Genomic DNA, 15,384 nt, shown 5'->3' on the forward strand with positions numbered 1-15,384 from the left:
TGCAAAGTAAATTTAAATATAATTTCATTCATAACCTTAAATGTTTTAAGAAAAAAGAAAACAGTTTTATTTTAGAATATGTGGTCTGCTTTTTTTGCAGGTAAGTTATTTTGCCACATGTTCCTGCCTGACTGACCGACAAAAGTTTCCATCTTTCTTTAGAACAATCCCAAGTGATGCTTTTCAGGTGAAAAAGAAAAGAGCAGGATTTCCAGTAAAGACGATTTCAGCCTGCGCACTAATCCCTCTGCTCTGTGTCCACATAGGTGAATGCTATGATTCAGATTCTAAAACACTTTGGTTGGACTTGGGCAGGTCTTCTCATCAGTGATGATGATTATGGAGTCCACGCTGCCCGATCCTTTTACTCTGATCTGGGTCCAGCTGGTGGAGGTTGTCTGGCTTACACTGAGATTTTGCCTCAGGGTTATGACCCTGCTGAGCTGAGGAGAATAGTGGATGTGATGAGGAAATCTACAGCTCGAGTGGTGATTGTGTTTGCACATCAGAGTCGCACGATTAACTTCATGAATGAGGTCAGTCATTAAAGGGTATCAGAAAAGCTTTTAGCATTTGAAAAAGAAGTTTCATGAATGTTTTCACCTTTAAATATTTAAAGCTACTGGAGGGTTTTAGATTGAGATTATTAATTCATCTATTATTATTAGTTCATGATTACCAGGAAATCATCAAATTTGTCTGTAATACAACACAGGTTTGTGAAAGACATCAGCTGTGGAAACATTTTACTTTCCTGGTATGGAAGTGTGAATTTATAGACTTGTCATAATGCAATTTACAGGTGGTAAGGCAGAATGTGACAGGCCTGCAGTGGATTGCCAGTGAAGTTTGGTCATCAATTGATGTGTTCCAGACTCCTCACTTCATGCCGTTCCTGGGTGGAACACTGGGCATCTCCATCCGTCGAGGAGAAATACCAGGACTCAGAGACTTCCTGTTACAAATAAGTCCTGATCAACATCACAACAACACAGATGGAAACAGCATGGTGAGCGTTTTCCTCTGATTTTATATTTGCAAGAATAATTTACTAGCATTCATTTACAAATGAACTACATTACAGGTGAATGAGTTTTGGGAACACACATTTCAGTGTAGATTTGCACCACCTCCAGCAGGTTGGATGGAAGCTGGAGGAGAATTATGCACTGGACAGGAGGTTATAGAGAATGTGGAGAATGAATTGGTGGATGTTTCAAACCTCCGACCAGAGTATAATGTGTATAAGGCTGTGTACGCTCTGGCGTATGCTCTTGATGACATGCTGCAGTGTGAGCCAGGGAGAGGACCTTTCAGCAACAACACCTGTGCTCATTTACAAAGACTGGAGCCATGGCAGGTGAGGTATCAGTTTACACTCAACTCTTCATTTCACTTAATACTTTATATTAAGAGTTCAATGAAGTGTAAGACCTTTCGATTAATAAAAAAACACTGCACGTTCCTTATAAAGTTAGGAGATAATAGAATAGAATAGAATTCAACTTTATTGTCATTGCACATGTCACAAGTACAGAGCAACAAAATGCAGTTTGCATCCATCCAAAAGTGCTTTTAGCAATATATTACCAATGTACACTATTGAAGGATATACATATGAATATGAATATGCTATAACTTTAATTATATACAGGCTAAAAAACTATAGTAATGTACAGGCTATGAACAGGTTATGTACATGGTTATAAATATGAGGGGATATAAACAATTATTGTATACAACATGATTATCTATACAGTATTTACAATAGGGCAGTTGTGGTCAAGTGAGATATGTATGGCTAAATAAATTAAATAATTCATACAGTAGTGCAATGAGAGCTGACAGGTTTTAAATGAGTTTACAGATATAAGGTGCAGGTAGTTGTAAGTGTTTGTGTTTGTAGTTGTAAGTGGTGGTTCAGTCCATGTGCTGTTGTTGTGTGTATGAGGATACAGTCCGTTGTTTTTGACCATTGCGTGTGTGTGTTCAGTTATGGGTGGTTGTAGGTGGTTGTGGGTGTGTGTGTGTGCAGTCAATGAGTGGTAATGTGGTTCAGATGTCAGGAGGCAGAGTTCAGGAGTGTGACAGCTGTGGGGAAGAAGCTGTTCCGGTACCTGGTGGTCTTAGTCCGGAGGCTCCTGTAGCGCCTCCCAGAGGGCAGGAGGGTGAAGAATCTGTGTGCTGGGTGACTGGAGTCTTTGATGATTTTCCCAGCCCTTTTCAGACACCGCTTCCTGTAGGTGTCCTCTATGGCAGGTAGTGGTGTTCCGCTGATGTGCTGGGCGGCTTTCACCACCCTCTGCCACGCCTTTCGGTCCGAGGCAGAGCAGCTCCCGTACCAAACTGTGATGCAGTTGGTCACGATGCTCTCAATGGTGCAGCGATAGAAGTTCACCAGGATGTCTGAGGACAGGTGGTTCTTCCTCAGAGTCCTCAGGAAGAAGAGGCGCTGATGAGCCTTCTTGACCAGCTTGGAGCAGCAGGTCGTCCAGGTGAGATCCTCGGAGATGTGGACTCCCAGGAACTTGAAGCTGTTCACATGCTCCACCAACATCCCCTTGATGTGGATGGGTGTACGTGGGTCAGCATTCCTCCTGAAGTCCACCATGAGCTCCTTGGTCTTCTCGGTATTGAGCAGCAGGTTGTTGGTGTCGCACCACTCAGCCAGACGAGCCACCTCCTCCCTGTAGGCGGCCTCATCACTGTCTTTGTTGAGGCCGATCACTGTGGTGTCATCTGCAAACTTAATGATGGTGTTGGAACCATCGACAGGTCTGCAGTCGTAGGTGAGGAGGGAGTAGAGGAAGGGACTCATCACACAGCCTTGTGGTATCCCAGTGTTTATAGTGATGGTAGATGAACAGTGGTTATCCAACCGGACATGTTGGGGCTGGCTGGCGAGGAAGTCTAGTACCCAGTTGCACATGAGAGGCTTGATGCCTAGGTCTGAGAGTTTTGCAATGAGTTTTGAAAGGATGACTGTGTGTTAAATGCTGAATTAAAGTCTAAAAACAGCATTCTGGCCTAAGTGTTTTTATTGTCCAGGTGTGAGAGGACAGAGTGCAGCGCTATGGAGACTGCATCCTCTGTGCTCCTGTTCTGATGGTAAGCAAATTGGTGGGGGTCCAGGGTGGATGGGAGACAGGATTTAAGGTGTGCTAAGACCAGCCGCTCGAAGCATCTTGTGATGATGGGAGTGAGTGCTACCGGGCGGAGGTCATTGAGGTTTGATGGGTTGGAGTTTTTGGGTATCGGTACAATGGAGGTGGATTTGAAGCAGGTCGGTACCACAGCACGGGCCAAAGACAGGTTGAATACGTCTGTCAGCACTCCTGCCAGTTCCCCAGAACATGATCTGAGAACACGTCCAGGGATGCCATCAGGACCTGCAGCCTTGTGGACTGTAATCCTGCTCAGTACCACTTCTACATCGGTGGGGGAGAGAGTCAGTGATTGGTGGTCTGGAGTCACATCTGCCTTGGTTGCGGTTGTTGTGTTCCCCCTCTCAAAACAAGCATAAAAGTTGTTGAGCTCATTGAGAAAGGGGACATCAGAGGAGGCGGAGGGGGGGGTTGATGGTCCTGTAGTATGTGATGATCTGGAGTCCTTGCCACATACGTCGAGGGTTGGAGTTGGAGAAGTGTTCTTCTACCTTCCCTTTGTAGTGGTGTTTGGCTTTTTTGATGCCCCTCTTCAGCTCAGCCCTGGCTGTACTGTAGGCCTGTGCATCCCCTGACCTGAAGGCGGTGTCGTGGGCCTTCAGCAGGAGAAAGACATCCCGTTTCATCCAAGGCTTCTGGTTGGGGTTCATGGTGATCTGTTTCTGGGTGGTGACACTGTCTAGATTGTGGAGATGTGGTCCAGTACAGATGAGGCATACTGGTCCAAGTCTGTGTGGGTGAACATATTCCAGTCTATGTTTCAGTCTGTGAACCGGTCCTGAAGCACAGCGTCTGTCCCCTCTGGCCACACTTTTATTGTCCTCACAGTGGGTTTCACACATTGGATAAGTGGTGAGTACCGAGGTGTGAGGAACAGGGAGACGTGGTCTGATTGTCTAATGTGAGGGAGGGGTGTTGCTTTGTATGTTCCAGCCAGGTTGGAATAAACATGGTCCAAAGTCTTGTCCCCTCTGATGTGGCAGGAGACATGTTGGTGTTGGAGTGGTTGAAGTCACCAGCAACAATAAAAGCAGCCTCAGAGTGTTTGGTCTGGTACTTGCTAATGGCTGCATAAAGTTCTTTCATAGCTGTCAAAAGAATTGAGATCCATAGGAAGGAGATCGGAGTCAGCTCAGTGTCCAAACAAGGGTTTAATCTTGTAAAAGAGGAGCATTCACAAAGCAACACACAGGCCAGTTACAAAGTGAAGACTTTCTGTCTTGGAGGAAACACATGGTATTTATCTGTCTCAATGGGTCTGCTATCACCCTGCCATAAGGTGCAGACCCCCGCCTCTGTAGGTCTGTTATCACCTTGCCCTAAGTCGCAGACCCATTGTCTCTATTCACAAGTCACCTCAAACAGTTACATTAACAATACAAAGGGTCAATGGTCACAGGTCACATCATACGGTTGCATTGAACATTTGTCTTCATGTATTACATGAGGTACATAATTCCCATAACAATAGCCAGCTTAGCATTAGCATCCGGGGAGGTATACTGTACACTGCAGTGGGTATGATAGAAGTGAGTTCCCTGGGGAGATAATAAGGTCTGCATTTGACCATTAAAAACTCCACATTAGGTGAGCATTGTCTCTCGCTAGTAGCAGAGTCATGCACCAAGCTTTGTTAATATAAATGCACAAACCACCACCTATAGTCTTGCCGGAGTTGTCTGCTATCCTGTCGGCTCGGTGTGTGTGGCGTCCTGCTAACTAAGTAGAGTTGTCCGGGCAGCTGTTGTTTAACCATGTTTCAGTGAAAATCATGACATTTGAGTCCATAATCCGTCTGTTGTTGGTGATGGAGAGCCGTATTTCATCCATTTTGTTTGCCAGAGAACAGACATTGGCGAGGAAAATGCTGGGTAAAGGGAGCCGGTGTGGTGTTAGCTTTAGCTAAACTCGTAGCCCTCCGCACCTACCCCGCCTTTGTTTACGTTCTCGGCGCCGTCTGCGTGCACTTCCGCCTGGCCGGGAAGAGTGAGCAGCCTCCAGTATTCTGGAGATCTCTGCGATGAGTCAAAGATTGGCGATAAAACTGTCGGAGTTTTGATTCCAAATGTCAAGAAGCTCCTGTTTGCTATAGGACAACAATGCAGAGCAGTTCTGGATGAATAATCCAGTCAGGAGTACATAGAAAACCGCTAAATAGCAGATTCTGGAGAGACGCTGAGCCTTGCGTTGTTCACACGCCGCCATCTTGTCTAAATGCAATAATGAAGTGGAAGTAAATAATGGTGATGTTATTTACTTGTGATGTGACATAATATAAAATGTTTTTATGGAAATGATCAAAAACACAATGTTTATCCTCCCGTTGATTTCCTGATGTTTATTTCAAGGTACTTCTGTGTTAAGACATGTATAGTAATTAATAATACCTTCTTTATAGTTAAAGACCATGTAAAGTCTCTTCGCACTGTGTGAGATGGTGGGGGTGTGTCCGCTGGTGGAGCCAAACATGCAGTTACACACACATTCTGGACTACTCACTTAAATCAGGACAAACGTTTGCAAACACAAGTTTCGCTTCTTTAATCCTGGAACGTGTCCTGGTGGCAGAATGGTGCCAGGGACGTCTCACTGTCACCCCCTGCAGCTAATGGGTGTTTGCCCCTACGGCTGTTGCCTGGGGTAGTTGTTCTTTCCCCAGCACTTCCTTCCTCCTTTTGATGCCTTCTTTAGCTGTCCCGGTCAGTCCCGCGTCCCTCAAGAAGCGTGCGGTTTACAGCCCCAGAAAGCTTCGACATCCAACCTCTGTTCGGTAGATGGTGGTCTTCCAGCCAGTCTCTTGACACTCAGCAGCCAGCTCTTTTAATGGGTTGCTCAGACAGGAGTGGGACCCAACGATGGTGCTGCTGTTTTCTAATTCCCCTTCTGAGTGACAGGCTACGTTATTTAGAGGGCTTGATCTTCATTCTTGCCCACAACATTAGCTCATCCATCCATTTCAGCAATCTGAATGTACATGCTGCTGTTTGAAGGAGGGTGGTGATGTCGTCCATGTAGCTCCTCAATGAGGGTCCCCTCTGCCCAGATGGTAGTTTGATCTCTCCAACCACTTGTCTTGCTCTAATGAGAATTATTTTAAAGGCTGCCACAAATAAGATTGGAGAAATGGCACACCGCATGCCGATTCCTAATTCTAGCTGCTGCCACCCGGTGATGAAATCCTGGCGGTCAAAGCACATCTGCAGGTCACTGAAGTTACATGCCACCAGGTTTTTCATGCAGGAGGGCATAAGTGGCATAAGTGATCAGCTAGTGTGATACTGACCCATATGTGTTGGAAAGAGGGAGCCAGATGACGTGCAGGTCTTTCTTCTCCCGCTTGGCCTTCTGGATCTGGCAGCTCTAGTACCTTGGGGCAGTTCTTGTAGAGCTTGTAGGGGACTCCATTGGGGCCTGGTGCTGATGAAGGCCTTCTTCACCACTTGCCTGACTTCTCCGAGCTTGGGGGACGTGATGTTGAACTCAGCTGTCGGTTGTGCAGGCCGGGGCACATATCCTGAAGTTTCGAGTGGGGCATCCTTTATCGTATTGCTGTACTGCCTTTTGACATGCTGTTGCAGTTGCTCCCTGGTGGTTTCAAGCTTCCCACTCCTCCAGCAGTTGTAAGTTGGCATGAAGGGAAGAAGCTGGCTAGCTCTTTTTACTTCCATTTGGTGTGCTTGCGGATGCGTTCAGCTCTGTTAAGCCTGGCTAGCCCTTGCCTGACCTCCTTCCCACAGGGCTTTCAGACCCTTATTCTTGGCTTGTGTTACCTTCCTCCAGTTCTTGCAGAGTTGTCCGTGCCTTTGCACTAGCTGGCAGATTTCCCTTACCCTCCTCCCTTTCTCTCTTAGGGCAGTCCTCTTTTTGGAGATTACTTCACCAAACCTGTCCTTGCAGTTCTGGTATATAAAGTCCCCAATCAGGTTAACCTTGGACTCAACCCCTCCATGTAAAACTCCCTCCAGTGCCTTGATCAGGTCTTTGTCATATTCACGTAACACACAATCATATTAAAGTTCTTGTTTAACACACTTCAAAAAGCAACAGTCACCCTGGTCGCACCTAAAACCTCTATAAGTCCATGTCTGCTGACTGCTACACAAATTATGGTCTACTCAATTAAATGCACCACCTGCTGCCTGACAGCCGAAGTCTGTACTTCTGTCTGTTCTTTTATACTTTATTTTCCTCTTCATTTCCTCTTTATTTCCTTCAGAAACTTTAAATAAAGTGACAGCTTTTCTTTGTTTTAGCATTGAGAAAAGACATTTTCAAGGCAAAGACATTTGCATCTATCTATCAAACAAAAGGCACTACTTTTTACGCTACATATGAGCGGGTGCATTCATTCACCAGTATACGATAAACTGCTCACATGAAGATGTGGATTTTTATATGATCATTGCATTTGAGCAGGAGTTATGAAACTATGGCTCATGTGCCTCATGGAGTCATCATTTTAGACACGCCCAAAAATAGAAAATAAATGTATGCTTTACTCAATAATAATTGATTGAGTTGTTTAACAGTTGGTAAGCCACCATTCTCTATAGCAGGGGTGTCAAACTCAAATGACCTGGGGGCCAGTTAGTATCTAGTCTGGTCTAGAGGAAAAAAAGTGTTCCGTAGCGGGGTGGGCAATATAAGATATTCATGATGATATGAGACAGAATTTCAAAAATAAAAGAGCTTGTTTTTATATAAAAGTGCGTATACTTCAAAATAAAAACCTATTTATGATAAATAGATGGAAAATTTATCAAATAATGACAAGGATAACTTTTATTAAAACAGCTTAAATTATAATAATAATCTAATAATAATATAACATAACATTATAATTTAATGTTGAGTGTAACACATTTAATAAAGCAATAATTACAACCGAATGTCTTATTACTATTATAAGAAATATTGCTAGCTAATTAATTTTGTGGCAGGCGGGCCACATATAATCGATTGGAGGGCCGCATGTAGCTCGCGGGCCGCCAGTTTAACACCCATGCTCTATAGAGTCTTTCAATAAAATACTAAATAAATTATCATTTTCATTTGTGCTCTTGTTTTAAATTTTAATTCTTTAGCACTGGCATCCTTTTAATTCACCGTGCAAATGTTATATGATAACAATAATTGTAATTGTCTTTATTGTTTTCCTTTTATGCCTGATTCTCATATCTAAAGCTTGTATATTACTTGGAAAAAGTCAACTTCACCACAACATTTGGTGATCAAGTGTCATTTGATGAGAACGGTGACGCCATACCAATATATGACATCATGAACTGGGTGTGGCTCCCTGATGGAAGAACTAAAGTTCAGAGAGTGGGTGAGATTAAGAGGTCAGCCTTCAAAGGTGAAGAACTCACACTGGACGAAGACAAAATCTACTGGAACTTTGAATCCAGACAGGTAACTTCATATTTTTACTACATTATTATCTTATTGGGGTAGATTCATATTTTCCAGTCCACAGAGGTTTGCTATGGTCCCTCTAATGTGAATGTGAAAATCCACCCATGATGGTACTGGCGAACCCTTCATGGTAATATGCATCCACACTTTTTTTGACTGTATGCACCAAATGCTTAAGCTCAATGTAACACAACTCTTTCCAGTGTAGTTGCTGTGACCCTGTTATTTTGGTTAAAGAAGAAAATAACCATGGACTCTTGCCTGAAGATAGGCAAGGACATGTGTTGACCACTGTACAACCCATCACTCAAAGATTACAAGGGGGTGCTCTCCTGGTGTGACTTTTAGCAGAGAAGGAGTAATGTTCAGGAGGGTCTTCAGGATATCGAGAACCACACCCACTGAGCAGGAAACACAGATAATTAAAAAGAAAAAAAACAAGAAAAAAAGGAAAGAGAACCCTAACTAACCATGACAGCCTTATGAAAATACTGACATGCAGGGCAAAGCAGGTAATTATGAAGCTATAGTTGCTAAACTAATTTAAACTTGCTAGAATCATATAAACAAAGCAAACACATTAAACAAGAAATATGCATACAATAAAACTAAAAGATTGATCAAATACAGTACTTGTAGAAAAATAGTGGCCAAGGCAACAACAGTTCACATGATTTGCAGCAGTAACACCCCCCTGAAAGACTAAGGGCCAATCCCCACTCTGCACTCAACTCTGCATTGACACCAGGACCAGGGCACTGCACAGTCCCACATCCACCCACACAACCCCCCAGGACAACCATATCGGAAATAAGTCTCAGTAACACTTTCACAGTCTTGTCTTTTAATGTCCTGACGCCTGCTTTGGAAGCCTCGTTGTCACTAATAAGGAATGTGTTCAAAAGTCCCTCAGGCCAACCATTTCTGTGACCTTAAGCAAAATGCAAAATGTCCAGCTTTGGTGTTGGGCAGCTCCTTTGTTCATATTTGTTGAGTCTGAAGAATGGTGAAGTACTTTCTCATCCTCTTTCAGAACAACAGAAAAACATTGAACCTGCTTGAAAGTTGTTTTTTTTAGCTTAAAACTATGAGAAGGTGCTGTTAGAACAGTTGACTTTTCAGTTAAAATCATTGCAGGTGTGAGGTCAGTTAAAAGCTGGGTCAACACCAAACTCTTCACTCAACTCCCCATCAACATCTGGACCTGGAGGGGGTGCTGTTCAGTCCCACATCCAGTGAAAAATCATGTACAAGCACCACCATCCACATGATCACAGACATGCAACCACATTTTCAAAGCAACTTTCTCTGTGGATACAGAACATGGACAAGTACGGAGGAGCCCTCATAAAATACAATAACAAACTGATATTTCTGCACACAGCCTCCTCGGTCAGTGTGCAGTGAGAGTTGTCCTCCAGGTACCCGCATGGCCAGAAAGAAGGGGGAACCTGAGTGTTGTTTTGACTGTGTCCCTTGTTCTGAGGGAAAGATCAGCAACACAACTGGTGAGTGTAAAGTTTTAAACATCACAGTTCAGAGATGTTGTATAGACATGTATCTCATCACTTTCCCTCTTTTCGCAGACTCCATGGAGTGCACCAGTTGTCCAGAAGATTTCTGGTCCAGCCCCCAGCGTGACCACTGTGTTCCTAAGAAAACAGAATTCCTCTCTTACCATGAGCCTCTGGGTATCTGCTTGACAACCACCTCACTGTTGGGCACATTTATCTGTGTTGTTGTTCTGGGCATCTTCATCCATCATCACAGCACACCTATAGTTCGTGCCAACAATTCAGAACTCAGTTTTCTTCTCTTGGTGTCACTCAAGTTCTGTTTCCTCTGCTCGTTGCTCTTCATTGGAAGACCCAGATTATGGACTTGTCAACTAAGACATGCAGCATTTGGCATCAGCTTTGTGCTTTGTGTCTCATGCATCCTAGTAAAAACCATGGTGGTTTTGGCTGTGTTCAGGGCCTCCAAACCAGGAGGTGAGTCCAGTCTCAAGTGGTTTGGTGCTGTGCAGCAGAGAGGGACAGTTATGGTTCTGACTTCTGTTCAAGCAGCAATCTGCACTGCCTGGCTTGTCTCTGCTTCACCAGTGCCTCATAAAAACACCCAGTATCACAGTGACAAGATAGTTTATGAGTGTGCAGTTGGGTCCACAGTTGGTTTTGCAGTTTTACTTGGTTATATTGGTTTACTGGCTGTCCTCAGTTGTTTGTTAGCTTTTCTAGCCAGGAATCTTCCTGACAGTTTCAATGAGGCCAAACTCATCACTTTCAGCATGTTGATCTTCTGTGCAGTGTGGGTGGCCTTTGTCCCTGCTTACATCAACTCTCCAGGCAAATATGCAGATGCAGTGGAGGTATTTGCCATCCTGGCCTCCAGTTTTGGCCTCTTGGTGGCGCTGTTTGGACCTATATGTTACATAATCCTGTTCAGAACAGAGAGAAACACAAAGAAAGCAATCATGGGTCGTGGCATCACAATGTAAAACTGTCAGCACTGCTGTTTCTCTATCCTCTGTATTTTTTGAATTGAGTGGTAATGTTAAGATCATAATATATGCAATAAAAAAAACAGATTAAATTAACATGTTTCCAATAGAGCTCTGTTAGCTGATGAAAAAAAAAAACAACAAGTAATGCACCCTGGCAGGGTACGACGCTGTTCACTTCTTTTGACGTAAATACTAGACAACACATAAATCAGGCAGTATGTCAGGCAACTTGTCTCTTTACTGTTTTCTTCATAAAAGTGAAGATAGTGGATAGATGTTGTGCCAAATCCGTCAGAGACAGGGTAACAGGAGATCCAGAGTGACAGTGCAACAGATTTTGTGGTTAGCGCTCTGTAAACAATGGACTCACTCCAACTGATACACATGTCTGCACAGCAATTAGTTACATTACAATGCCCATTGCTAATGCCAACTTTGGTAATGCGACACTTACCATTCTAGTGACAACAACACTGTCTTAACCCGATAGATTCCAGTGTTGAATGTTTGTCACAAAGCCAGATTGCGTCCAAGGTCCTGTAAACTTTCAGCAACTCTCTGCAGTAAGATGAATGGAAGTTAATCGGGAAATTGAAGATCAACACATGCAAGTGGATCACCGACTTCCTCACCAACAGGTCCCAAGGGGTGAAGCTGGGGTCGTGCATATCCAGCTCCAGGCCCACCAACATGGGTTCTCCACAGGGCTGCGTCCTTTTCCCCGCCCTGTTTTCACTCTACACCAGCTACAACAGCTGCACCTCTCTTCACCCATCGGTAGGGGTGTGACGAGATCTCGCAAGATTAAACTCGATGATATCTCTCGACACGTTGAAAATCTGTCTTCTATTTGTGACCTGTGAGCGCAGTAATGTGCCTTTGCTTCTAGCCTGCCAGAACCTAAAGAAGGAGAAGGAAAAGAAGAAGAGGAGGAGAAGGAGGGGAAGCAGCAAGCAGCCAGAATGACGTCGGAAAACACCAGTATTACCATTGAAGATGCCCCCGCCACTTTCAAATCGTTTGTTTGGCAGCATGTTGGGTACCCAGCAGAAATGATAAATGGCAGTAGAGTGACTGATAAGACACAGACAATATGCAAGCATTGTATGAAAATAATGCTGTACATCGCGGCTAATACGAGCATGTTGCAGAGACATATACAGCACCACCACAGCTCGGTACTCAAATTAACAACTGCACCTGTGAAGAAACCACTAAAAAACTACTAAAAAACCGAAGTACACCATCCCATCACGCACGCATTTTACCTGCACAGTGATCCCGAACCTCTATGGAAAGTCCAAGAGCAGGGTTGTACAGATCCTGAAAGACGCAGAAAGCATTGCCATAACAACAGATGGTTAGACATCGAGAGGTACACAAAGCTACATCACAATTACAGCCCACACAATCAACAAAGACTGGAAAATGGAAAGTGTTGTACTACAGACTCACCCACTTTTCAAGTCCCACACAGGGGCAAACATAGCTGAGGTTTTACTGTGTAAACTACTGACAATGCACGTAATATGGACGTGGCCGTGCGCGAGGCGGGATTGAAGCCGCACATTAAGTGTTTTGCACATACTATAAATCTTGCAACCCAAGCTGGCCTCGGTGTTACCCGCGTCACTCGTTTGCTCGGGTGGGTGTGACGTGTGGCTGCTTTTTTTCATCAGAGTTCAACGGCTACCGCGGTGTTAATGTCCAAGCAGAAACAGCTACAATTGCCATCATGGATGTTACGACGCGATGGAACAGCATGTAGGTCATGCTGGCTCTTTACCTCGAGCAGCAAGGTGCCATAGCAGCAGCTCTCACCAGCCCAGAGATATGACAAAACGCCCGAAGCATTGATACACTTGACAGCTGCGATGTTAGAGATGCTGAAGACCTTGTGAAGCTGAAGCTGTGAAGAGTCCCACAGTGTCTCTCATTGTGCCACTAAAGAGCATGATTAAACAGAACATGACACCAAATGATAGAGATTCCACCACCGTGGCCAACACGAAGACTGCAATCCTCACAAATATTGCAAACTATCAACTATCTGCTGGAGTGCACAATACTGGACCCAAGGTTCCGGACTCTACCTCAGCTAGACCATGACCAGTGTGAGGCCGTCTTCCTGAGGTTACAGAACAAGGCAGAACAGTTGCTGCAAAAACAGGTATATTTATCACTTTAAATTGTATTGTGTATGTTTTCAACTAAACATTTTTAAGAGATGAAGTGTGTGTGTTAGAAACATGAGAGCATCACTTTTTGTGTGTGTGTGTGTGTGTGTGGAGAGCTCTTAGCTGCTTATCAAATTTAACACCAGTGTTTCTTCGGTTTAAAGACCACAGCTGAGGAGAGGGAAGAAGGGGCAGCAGGTGGAGCTCACTGTCCCACACGCGGTAGAGAGGAGGCTGTGAGAGATGATGAGCCCGAAGTGACAGAACCTGCTCCCAAAAAGACAACACTTGATGACCTGTTAGGGAACTCTTTCTCTACTGAGCCAGAGGAGTCCAACAGTTCAAAACAGGCTGAGAGGGAAGTTTAAAAAACTACAGAAAAGAGGCCTCTATCCCTCTCAGTGGCTGCCCTCTGAAGTGGTGGCAAGAACACTGCTCCCAATATCCTTTGCTGTCTCATCTTGCCAAAGCGTGCCTTTCTGTCCCTGCTACCTCCGTTCAAAGTGGGTGCATCTTTTCAACAGCAGGGTACATAGTCAATGCGTAAAGATCCTAACTGCTGCCAGAGAATGTGGACATATTCTTAAAAAAGAACAAGGCTCTGTTTGCACTATTTGCACTCTGTATTGACAGAGTAGAACTTTGGTTTGGTTTTGCACATTATATTGTTTGCACTGAAAAAAAGAAAGAAATATTTAATTTTATTTTAACTTTTATAAATGTTAGTTTTAGGGGGGACTCAAGATGGCGGCGTAGAGAGTGGTCGACTTTTTCTGGGCTCCGCACCACAGCACTGATATTTTCTACATAACTCCGCCCAATTCGATATTCGCGACAATTTTCACATTGTGTATTTTAATATGAGTATTAATGAGTATTTTCTGAGACGCCAAGACAAGATGCCACCAAAAGAAAATAGAAAATCTGCCAAAGCGAGCAGACCAGAAGCTACTGCTAGCTTGCCTGACCTTCCCCCAGTGGTGGAGGAGCTGCAGCCGCTGCTAGCCAACACCGCGGACGCCCTTGACCCAGCTTTTCGCCAAACTATTCAAGAAATAACGGCAAACATAACCAGGGTGATTGATGAAAAGCTGGGCCCATTATCCCAAACTATACAGGCTCATGCACAGCAGCTGAAAAAGATCGAGGAGCGAACAACCGAGTCTGAGAACAGGATAGCTGCGGCTGAACACTCCTCTGAGACGGTGGAGACGTGGGTTCAAGTGCTTTAAAACCAAATACAAAGGATGGCCCAGCATATCGATGATCTCGAGAACAGAGGCAGGAGAAAGAATATATGGTCATTGGTTTACCTGAAGACGCGGAGGGAAGTAATCCAACAAAGTTTTGCGAGAGCTGGATACCCGATCTGCTCGGGCTGGAGACGAAAGCCAGCCGCGTCAAGATTGAAAGAGTTTACCGCACCCTCGCTCCGAAGCCGGGACCGAATCAGCGTCCACGACCCGTTCAAATCAGGTTTCACAACTTCGCTGACAAACAGAGGGTGTTGGACGCCGCAAGGCGCAGCGGGTCTGTGAGGATTTGTCGGCTGCGGTTGTACACAAACGAAAGGGATTTGAGGATGTGAAGAAACGTCTGCGGGACATTGGGGCTAAATACATGATGCTTTACCCGGCTACGCTGAAAATAAATCATGGCGGGGAAGCCAGGAGCTTCGACTCCCCTGCTAAAGCCATGACTTTTGTTGACACTCTCAGATGAGCCACACGTGAGTCACCAGCTGGTCTGTTTATGTTCATCAATGGACAGGTTACTTATCTGGATTAATACGTTGCTTTGAACTTAGTTTGTTTATGGGCCGATTATATATCTATGTGAATAATGATGATGGTTCACGAGGCTAAACCTGAACAATGTCAAATGACAACCTTTGCCTTACTGTCATGTGTTTATGGTGTTCATGGGTGACTGTTATCATGATGTGTAAACTAATATTACGTCCTTGTTCTAGGGTGGATATTAATGTTATTCATGTGGTGTTATTTGAGCTTGGAGCTGTAGGAGAAGTTCATCAGGTTAGGAGAAAATGTTGTCTGTTTTTTTGTTGTTTTTTTTTTGTGTTGTTTGTCAGCTGGGTTACAATCAGGTACAAAATGTGCATGAA

The 15,384-nt window shown here is 44.4% G+C and overlaps 1 protein-coding gene across 1 annotated transcript; it reads left to right on the top strand.

The window, feature by feature from the left end:
• Positions 1-9,902: 9,902 nt before the first annotated feature.
• Positions 9,903-11,076, top strand: LOC131462837 (extracellular calcium-sensing receptor-like). The gene is made up of 2 exons (XM_058634369.1): positions 9,903-9,971; positions 10,237-11,076. Exons 1-2 carry the CDS (start codon positions 9,903-9,905, stop codon positions 11,074-11,076), a joined length of 909 nt encoding a protein of 302 aa, XP_058490352.1.
• The last annotated feature ends 4,308 nt before the right edge of the window (positions 11,077-15,384 follow it).

This window comes from Solea solea, chromosome 7 (genome assembly GCF_958295425.1).
Source record: "Solea solea chromosome 7, fSolSol10.1, whole genome shotgun sequence".
Taxonomy (NCBI): domain Eukaryota; kingdom Metazoa; phylum Chordata; class Actinopteri; order Pleuronectiformes; family Soleidae; genus Solea; species Solea solea.